This window comes from Micropterus dolomieu, linkage group LG03 (genome assembly GCF_021292245.1).
Source record: "Micropterus dolomieu isolate WLL.071019.BEF.003 ecotype Adirondacks linkage group LG03, ASM2129224v1, whole genome shotgun sequence".
Classification (NCBI taxonomy): Eukaryota; Metazoa; Chordata; class Actinopteri; order Centrarchiformes; family Centrarchidae; genus Micropterus; species Micropterus dolomieu.
The window spans coordinates 34,873,895-34,883,930 of record NC_060152.1 but is presented as its reverse complement, the minus strand read 5'-3'; the positions used below and the strand labels follow the sequence as shown (position 1 = coordinate 34,883,930).

The following is a 10,036-nucleotide window of genomic DNA, read 5'->3' as shown; positions in this document are numbered from 1 at the left end:
CCCCCCCCCCATAATAGTAATAAAAATAGTGATACCAGAAGATTAAATGTAGGAACTCACCTTCTGTTCCACTTCACCTCCCACAGCTCTCTGATGTTTATCTGCTGCTGCTGCTCGCCTCCTGCAAACATACGACCACAGCAACAACAGGAAACACGTCACACTCTAAACAGACAACGAGCTGTGGAGTCATCTGATCAGAAACAGGCAGATTCTTCTTCTCTGTGTCATCATGTGTGTTTTTATTATTACGAGACACAAAAATCACATTAAAAGTCTTCAGTTTTCTTGTGTTGGTGAGTGATTTGTGTTTCTGCAGGATATATATATTTTATATATATATATATATTTTTTTTTTACAGAAAGTGGAGCCTTAAGATAAGTTTGTTTAGAGAGAAAGGTTTTTTATAGTTTTTGGTTAAAGTAGTAAAATGCTAGATTAGTATGTTTGGGGTAAGACACCCCCCCCTGCTAACTAGCTGTATTGAGGATATTTTGAGACTTTCTGCTGAGGAAGTTCCAGCAGCTTCAGTGTTTAAAAGTCTGAGACTTAAACTATAAGAAAGCTGATAACATCAGTCAGGTTTATTACAACACAGGTCGTTAATCCTCTTGTAGTTTATTTTGTCTGTAATTTGACATATTAAAGTCATTTCACACCTTGGTTGGGGGGGGAGGTTTGGCATCTTACCCCAGAGGAAAATGCCTTTTCTCTAAAAAATACATTTGATTAAATTCAAATTAATTTGTCAACTTGAGCTATTTATTTTACTTTATGTCACCCTGAGCATGGTCTTCTTAAAGATACAATAAAAACCCTGTAAGTAACCCTGTAGTGAGCTTGGGGGGGGGGGTAGGTTGTAAAATGTTTAGCATCCATCGTCATATCTGAACTTATATCACGTGAGTGCAGCTGTTCGTTCAGAAACACCGACAGCTTCAGTGACGTACCTCCTGATGAAGCAGAGCACCACGATGAGAGCGAGCAGAGCCAGCAGGACTCCGATCACCACGCCGGCTGTCTGAGGCAGCTTTCCATCCTCATCTGCAAAAGACGTGATGTGAACCTTTACTCCGTCATTCACAGCGTCCGGAAGAAAACCGGAACACTAAACTGACAAATCCTTCACTTTCAGAAAGTTTCTCCTTCTGATTTTCAGAATAAGACTACAGCCACACGGCTCAGCTGAACACGAACTAAAGTCGGAAGAGTCCAACAAGGGGGCCGAGTCCTCAGCAGCGGATAAGACACATGCCTTTTCTGTGAGAGACCCGGGTTCGATTCCCACTGTGACACGTCCACCAATGTGTCCCTGAGCAAGACACTGAAGGCGTGCGACCTCTGACATGTACAGCAGCTGTTAGTCGCTTTGGATAAAAGCGTCAGCTAAATGAGTAAATGTAATGTTCTGGATAAGCGAGGCCAGTGGAGAGACCATCTCTCAACAGGGGAGGAGGTCTGAGAAACAGCAGGTATCCACCACTTTGACAAGGTAAGGAGGTAAACTAAGGTTCTTTACTGTCACATAGGGAAATTTGATCTCTGCATTCAACCCGTCCCAAGTATCAGGAGCAGAGGCCAGGACACCTTAAAAGATAAAACCTGAGCAAACAAACCTTCCTCCTCTTTCTCCTTTTCCTCCACCTTCAGGCTGTACGGCAGGGAGAGGCTGCTGACGTTCATCTTCAAACCGCAGGTGTAGTTCCCAGAATCCCCTGCAGTCAGAGGGTTTAAGTGGAGGGCGGGGCCAGACTCTGAGAGGGCGTGGCCATCTCTGAACCAGGTGACCTCCAGTTGGTGGAAGGTACAGAGTGCAGTGCAGTACAGAGTGACGGTTTCACCACTTCTCAGCTCTCTGTCTCCTCTGGAGCTCTTTATCTGCATTCTAGTCCCATCTGATAAACATTAAAATATTAGTTTTCTTACAGTAGATTGAAATTATGAATGTGATTTAAAACTGAAGATCACAGTTACGACATTTCTGCAACAGCATTAAGGCAGACGTTGTTCTTAGTAGATCCCAGATAAAATCCAGAAGCGGTTTAAGAGCCACATGCTGCGTCTCTGTTGGACTACATGTAAACAGCAGACTGAAGGATGTTACCATCCATGCAGTGACGTTGCCAGCTTGACTGAAAAAGCAGAACCAGATTACGTAACTCTGTTCTGTCAGAAACTGAAGCCTGACCGCAGTGTGAGACCACAAGTACGACATTAATACTGTTACTGGTAGTAGAAGTGTCTGTGGTGGCATTCATGATCGTATCAGTATGACCACAGGGCAGTAATACAAGAATCTGAAATAAAGATGTACTTAAACTGAAAGTGTTTTATATTTTCTGGCTCATATGAACCAGACCGTGTTTCTATAAAAATACACACCGCTTCATAAAATTATGTTTAGATTTCATCCTGGTTTGTTCCACACATTGAATTCTCCTCAGTGTTTTCAAATATTTAGATTGATTATTTTACAGGTCCAAAAAATAGGGAGCCAGGGTTAATCCTAGATGAAAGTGTGAAATTTACAAGAAGAAAAATCGGAAATCACTCTGTTTTCTTCTGAATCCGCCAGATCCGTGGCAAAGTCTCTGAGGTGCAGGATAGTGACTGTGGACTTCATTCTTTCATTTGGTTTGACATTTGTACCATTGTGATGTTCGCTGCTCAGTCAATATTAGACAGTGTGAAAAGTGTGACAACATACCCCGCCCTCCCCTACAGTTTAACTCCAGTGTCGGCGGTCAGAGTTTGTAAACCCCGAGTTAACTCCGAGTAGGTTGAACTCCGTTGGTAGTGCAGGCCACAGACAAGGACTAAACAAAAACTGAGGGCTTAGACACACAGGCCAACGAGTAGAGAGGTACGCACAGCTGAAATACACCAGGTAATCAAACAGGAAGCAAATCTAGACAAGGACACATGAGTACTGAATAATACAAAGTAAAACAGGAAGTAAAGCACACAGGAAAGATCTACCAAAGTAAAACACCAAACATGGAAAGACTGCAAAATCAGGGCAGGGACTGAGACCGGACCAAACATGAGACAGGACTACAGTGAAACATGGAAACCTAGGACCGGGGACTCGAGCAGGTAAAAAACATGCAGATAAACATAAGAATAAACTTGGCTACAAAAACCCTAAACATGACAAGATCAAATAAAGCTTATAGAAGCACAGAACCCAAAACCATGAAACCAGATCCTGAGTAAACTAGGACATGTGAACATGTGCTTTCATCTCTGTGACGTCACAGGGATGAAAGGGAAGCGGCTGGACTACAAACGAGCTGTTTTCAGTTCAGAGCAGAGTTTTCTGTGGGAGGTGGGAACTCACTTTGGGCTTTTTCACTTTGCAAAAAAGGAATATAACTCAATAAAGGAGAGGGGAAAAGCCAAAAAGCAGAATATGAACTCTTTAAACAGAATCGATAGAACACTGAACAAACATGGGCAAAATAATAGCACACATGAAATGAATCCAAAACTCATAACAGATTATAAACATTAATGCTCAGTAACATTAATAGAAGTGTTAGCTTTACAACAAGATGCTCTTACCAGAGACTGTGACGTTCACTCCTGGAGGTCCAGTAAAATGTGCTCTGCTGTCATCAGCCTCCATTCTGAAGCGAAGAGTTGCCTCGTCTTTCTTCTGTACATCTGTGATCTGTAAAGTGCAGTTTCCCTTCTTGTCTCCCAGGTATTTGTAACGAGGGTTGTTGTTTTGTGAACTGCTGTCAAACACAGACGGGGTAGAGCCCTGACAAATCTGATGGTTCTGGCACCAGACGACTCTGAAGATCTCTGTAGAAACTTCTCTTCCATCCTGAACGACAGACCTCAGAGGTGTGAAGGTGCAGAGGAGGGTGACGGTCGATCCTGTCACAGCACAAACAGGAGCTGGATAGTTCACACTCTGACCCACAGCACCTGAAACAATTAACAGAATGGTGTTAAAAACATAATTTAGTGCTTCAGTTGTTCTTTGTCTTAGTAAACTGAGGTCTACTTGTAAAAGGAGATTCACATTGGTCTTGTATTAAATTGTCTTTGTGGTATTTTTTCTACACCCGGACACAGAAATATTTCTGTCTTCAGATATGTCCACAGTGTTTTTGGTCTTCACACTGAGGTCTGGATAAACTGTTCGCACAAACACAGACGTGACGTCTCAGGACTCTGCTGCCTAAAACCTGCAGATGAGCTGAAAGCTATACGGACGAACCGACATAGAGATGTTTTAGTGTTTGGCTGTCAGGAAGAAGCAAATCCAGCATCTCTGCTCAGAAACCACAGAGCTGTATTGAGGATTCTTAAATTGGCGTAATTGGCGTGTCTCCGCTTAATATGTCTCTGGTCAAACCCAGGACTTTCACACATGAGAACAGCGTTCAAGTCCCACGTGAAACCCTGTAAATGTGGAGTAGTTTTAAGTTTGTGTTACAGATTTTACGTAACATTTGTACCAAATCCACTATCTTTTACTAAACCTAACCAAACTGCGATCATTTCACATTAACCACATGTTTAATATGTGGTTTAATTGCGCATATTTATCACGTTTCTGAAAATTTGCCAATGACAGGCAGAAAGACAAATTTCCATCTGCAGTCCCAGAGCAGGAACGTTGAAAGCAGTGAAAATCTGCAGATTCAAACAGAGCCTGCACGAAATAAAGACTAGAGACAAGACAAACAGCTCTACTGACACACAAATCAGCAATTACATGACAGCACAATATCGGGCCTGGTGAAGTGTGGATATTATGTGCAGAGCCATGATAAACAGGAGCAGCTCTTAGACTCCCTCTTCACACGTTTGATTTCCAATAAACGGAGCTCTTAATGTTGTGGAGAAGGCGCGGTAGTTGGCACAGTTTCTTATGTGTTGCAATAAGTTGTTCTTGTAGAAGTGAGACAATCTCCTGTAGATGTTGCTCTATTAGTTTTCACTGTGATGTAAGAACAGAGGAACCATGTCGTCTAACACCCTAAAAACAAGACACAGTCTACTGTTTAGTAAGTTATGCTTTTCATAATGTTGCAGTGATGGTATCCTTGTGGCTTCCTGTGTAGCGTTTTTATTGTATGTATTTATTCAGAGATTCTCCTGACTTTAGTCTGGTTTTATTGAAGTGTCCCCGCTTGTGAGACAGAACGTGATGTGTGGGAGGATCATTGTCTTCATGAACATTTTAGCTGTTTGACAGGAAACGCTCACACAGTACTATCATTTTGGGAGGCACTGACAAACGGCCTCTTTCGTCGTTTACGTATGAGGACAGGGTGGGAGCTCTGCGGGTAGACCTGATCCCACCAGAACGCCACCTGTCACGTGTTCTTGACCTCGTGTGACTCCACAAGTTTGTCTTTATACTTCCTGTCCAAACTTTTCAGCTCAGGACAGACGTGATGTTTGGGCCTGAATGTGGGGAGTTATCAATAACAGTAAGTCATCTGCATATAGTTACACTTTGTGCTTCCTCTTCCCACTACAGTATTAGCAGGTGGCTCCAGTGAGCTAACGTGTTTAGTAAGAAGGAAGTGCTCGTCTAGACAGGAAGTGGGGATGTGGTGGTCGTGTAGATTAGCTTCTGCTGTATTTCGTCAAATATCTGATTCAGCAGAGGGAAGTTTCTTCTGCACCAACAACATCCAGCTGAGCATTAGATCACATCTGGCTGCTCAGGATGTGTAGGTGTGTTTATGAGAAGATGAAATCAGGAGTGGTCTGAGAAGACGTTCGAAACACGAGTAAATAGTAATCCAGACTCAGCGCTTAGTTCCACTGTTACACACAGTCCAGCTCTCTGTGACGTGACCTTTGCAAAATATTACTCCACTGAAAGTAGGAGCCTCAATTTCTACTTGAGTCATAGTACAAATGTACTCTTAGTACGGTTGTGTGTGTCAGGGTTAGGCTTTAAATCAAAAATACAGCAAACAGTGTTATTCATTAGAAACAGGCCGTCCTTTCAAGAATAATTCAGTTCACTCAGTTAGATATATCTGTGTGTGTGACTGGTCACCGGGCCTGACTGGGATCTAGATCTGCGAGACCGCCTCATAAACGTGGACCCAACTTTAAGAAATGTGTAACAGGGTGTCTGAATCGATCAGGACTGAGACTTTTCACCTGAGTTTACTGCAGCCGGTTGTGTAGTTCAGAGACAAAACAGGAAGTGGAACCAACAGTGTGAGGTCATTAACCACACAAGTGATGTCATCATCAGCCGCCCACATCAGTGACAAATATCAAACATCAACAAATCTCAACAAATCTTTTACACACATTTTATTTATTTATTTTAATTTAATATATTATTTTCATTTTCTAACACACACGCTTACTGTTTTACTTATTTACTTTTATTTTTAATGTTTATATTTCATATATTTTTTATTGTATTAACACACAAACACAACTTTTACTGTTTTATTTCTAATGAAATGTATGAAATTATAGTCCTTATGTTCTTTATATATAACTTTGGCAATATTGTTGCTATACATTCATGCCAATAAAGCTGATTTGAATTAGAATTTGACTTTTTACACGTCATCACCAGTGGAAGTGCCAGTGCTCCAGTGTAAAGTAGTGAGCGTGCAGCTTGTAGAACAGTGTAAATCTGCTGTCCCCTCAAAATAACTCATCACACAGCCGTTAATGTCTAAATCGCTGGCAACAAAAGTGAGTGTGTTATTTTGAGGGGACAGCAGATTTACGAACACCGCCTGGCTCTGCCATCCCTTCACACAAAGCGACCTCAGATCTGTTCTCACCTGTGACGCCACGATGGTGGAACGAGCTGCCGCACGCCATCAGAGCAGGGGCGTCTCTCTCTGATGGCAGCTCCTGAACACTCTGCAGAGAGAACTTCCTCTGATAACACCTCTTACCTTGATTGCACTTTTTCGTTAACTCTCACTTCCTTCCCTGGGTATTTACCCCATTGATGCGATATGTACTATTAGCTCTTACTAGTATGTATTGTCAGCTGTAGATCTGCTGCTGTATTAGATGCTTTGTTGATGATTGTTTGTTGTTCCGCAAATGTAAGTCACTTTGGATAAAAGCGTCTGCTAAATGAGTAAATGTAAATGTAAAATACCGCATAATATGTTGTCATCAGCTGGTAACCCTAACTAGAGGTGTTCATCTTGGTTTTCCAACTTAAGTCTGTTGTACTGGAATGCGGTCAGCTCGGATGTGACGTCATTCCCAACTCCAACTTCCAAGGTAGATGGAACACAGCATTAAAGTCTTTTCTCTGCTTAACATGTCAAAGTGAAACACACGTCAGGTAATATTTTATAGTCTTTCCAAAAACACGAGAGAAAACAACAACTGGAATTAATTGTTTGTTTGTTCTAACATAAGTTGTTAACGTTAGCACGCGGCCTGGGTATCTAGCTTACATCCGAGTCCAAGAGTTAGCGTGTGGAAGTCTGTTCTGGATGATGATACAGAGTTTAAGCTGCAGCTGGTTCCCTCTGGTTATTGATCAAATATTAACACAACAGGACAAAACAGTTCAGAGAACACTTCCTCTGATAACACCTCCAACACGCACTTCCTGTGCTCTTCTTCCATCTGCTCACAGTCCTCCTGTGTTGACTGCAGTTTTTTGTTAACTCTTACTTCAGGTATTTACCACATTGACGTGCTAACAGCTCTTACTGCTGTCTATTGTTACTTGTAGATCTCGCTGTATTGACGTGTTTTGTTCCTCAGATGTGCGTCACCTCATGACAAACGTACACAGAGACCTGAAGACCTCATTAAGAGTCACAGCGTCTTCTTGTTCTTACTTCATACCAGCTTTAATTTAATGAGACTTTTGTTCTTGTTAAAACAACACGTCAGTGTGTCTTATAGAAAATAATTCTATTATAGAAAAGCTTTACGTCACTGCACTGGACAGTGAGTATGTCCTTTTATGTATTCATCACACTGTCTCATCTGTGAATCTGCGGTTGTTTGGTTTCGTCAGGAAGAGGCTCTGCGGTGAGTTTTGCCCTCACGCTACGTCAGTTATCGTGTGAGGCTCCCGGGCAGCGAGGAGAGACTCCTCAGACAAACTCCTGCAGCGATTCATTTAGAAGCTTTTCACTTCATTATAACCTCAGCGATAACTCTGCATGTTAAACCAAGTTAAAGCACAGAGAGGACGTGTTGTAATAAATGTTCAGAGACAGACACAGGAAGGGAAGTGAGAACGTGAAGAAATGCTGCGTGTCAGATAATCAGTGAGAGTAGAAGTACTCAAATCCTTATAATAACAGGAAATAACAAAAAGTATTATTAGTAAAATACGTCACATTATTGTTCTGTATATTATTAGATTGTTATTAATGATACGATCACGGGAAAGCAGCCCTTTAATCTCACATTTTATTTACTTTCCGTGCTCATCTGATCTTTGTTTACACAGCACTTAGAACCTGTACGGAAATCAGCATTTATTTAAAGTGGAAAACAAAAGACATCTGCATGGAACACGTGGCAAAAGGTTCTGAAACTCAAGAATTAATCTCGTTAAATGTTTTAAAATCCAAAATGAAAGACGTTAGTTTGAAACATTAGTATGTAAATGTTTTTAAATTGTGAAACGGACTCAAAATGAATCTCCTGACATGTGTTTTCTGTCTGTCCCCGTGTCTCACTGGAACTCTGCTGGTATAAATATATATATAGATAAAGGTTATGATAATAAAACACTGCACAGATCCACAGAGGTGAGACCAGCAGCAGATAAAATGTTTCTCCAGAACAGAGCATCACAAACATCAGGATCATCTGATCTTACCTGCCAGCAGGAAGACGAAGCCCCAGAGAACCTTTTTGTCCCAAACTGCCATCATTAGGAAGCCTGCTGATGCTCTGACTTGCTCTGAAAGTGAGCTGAGCGACTCCCTGATTGTGAAAAGTCATTTTCTGACTTCCTTCCTTCTTCTTTTTCTTCTTCTGTGAAACCTTATCTTGCAAAATTACAACCTTGCTTTTTTTACCATTACTTCCCCAATAACACCCGTCCACGTGTCCCACGCCAGCACCGCTGTTGTCATGTTCTGACAGAGCGTTCCCTCAAGGCGGCGAGTTAAAACCCAGCGAGACAGACGAAGCATCAGGCTCAGAGACAATCAGTTTCTGTCTAACTGAAATTCAGATTCATCCTTCCGCTTTAAAACTGAAGACTCCCGATTCTGACTTTCCCTCAGAGAGGTGTCATTTACACCGGGGACGCTGCGGACATGTCCTCGCCACCTATTCAAATAACTGATTTTGTCCCCACTTGTACTTTGTACCACTTTTTAAAGCATAATTTGTTAAAAGCCTTTAAAAAGGTTTATTTGCACATTAAGAAAACAGTCAATGAAATTAAAATATAGAAAGAAAGAAACAAACGTGCAGCAGCAGTCAGTAACTTTAACAACTTGTTGACAGTTTTAGACCAGGTTTCCGTTCTCTCGCTGTGAACATGACAACAGAGGAGGGAAGACTAAGTCATGACTCAGCAGGGACGATGTTACAGGAGAAACAGATCTGAGAGCTGCACTCACTTAGATTCTGTTAGATATATTTATAGATCCTGTGTTTCCGTTTATACAAATAAAAACATTTCCACCATAAATTGGTGCAGAAACTTTCAGCAGAATGCAGGAGATGAAGTGTTGTGTGTCCCGCAGAGCTCATCTATCTCTGCATCGAGGACGTCTTTAAAACACTGTTTCAGGATCTGTTTGTCTCCTTCTCATGAACATAATATCGCGTATCGTGACGCCTCTAAGTGTCTCTTCACACCTCTGATCTGAGCCCCTGTGTCTCCACCTGGTGCCCTCAGACCTTCATACCTGTCCTACTCACCTGACCCACCTGTGTCTCATCCTCCAATCAGCTTGTCAGTATTTAACCACCCCTCCCCCTACAGTTCCCTCTGAGACTTAGAAACATTGAAACCCATTTTTAGTTAGTGTTTTGGATTTTTCTTTATTTCTGTTGAATCACTTCTGGTTAGTTGATTTTGAT

At 41.7% G+C, this 10,036-nt stretch overlaps 1 protein-coding gene across 1 annotated transcript in view; it reads right to left on the bottom strand.

Annotated features, from left to right (window-relative positions):
- Positions 1 to 8,948, bottom strand: part of LOC123969052 (myeloid cell surface antigen CD33-like) — a 13,613-nt gene extending 4,665 nt beyond the window's left edge. Inside the window, exons 1-5 of the mRNA XM_046046162.1 lie at positions 8,817 to 8,948; positions 3,566 to 3,937; positions 1,618 to 1,896; positions 952 to 1,045; positions 61 to 121 (exon numbers count right to left, since the gene is read on the bottom strand). Of these exons, the coding sequence (XP_045902118.1) occupies positions 61 to 121; positions 952 to 1,045; positions 1,618 to 1,896; positions 3,566 to 3,937; positions 8,817 to 8,871 (861 nt within the window). The 5' untranslated portion in view covers positions 8,872 to 8,948. The remainder of the gene's footprint in view (positions 1 to 60; positions 122 to 951; positions 1,046 to 1,617; positions 1,897 to 3,565; positions 3,938 to 8,816) is intronic.
- Positions 8,949 to 10,036: the final 1,088 nt, after the last annotated feature.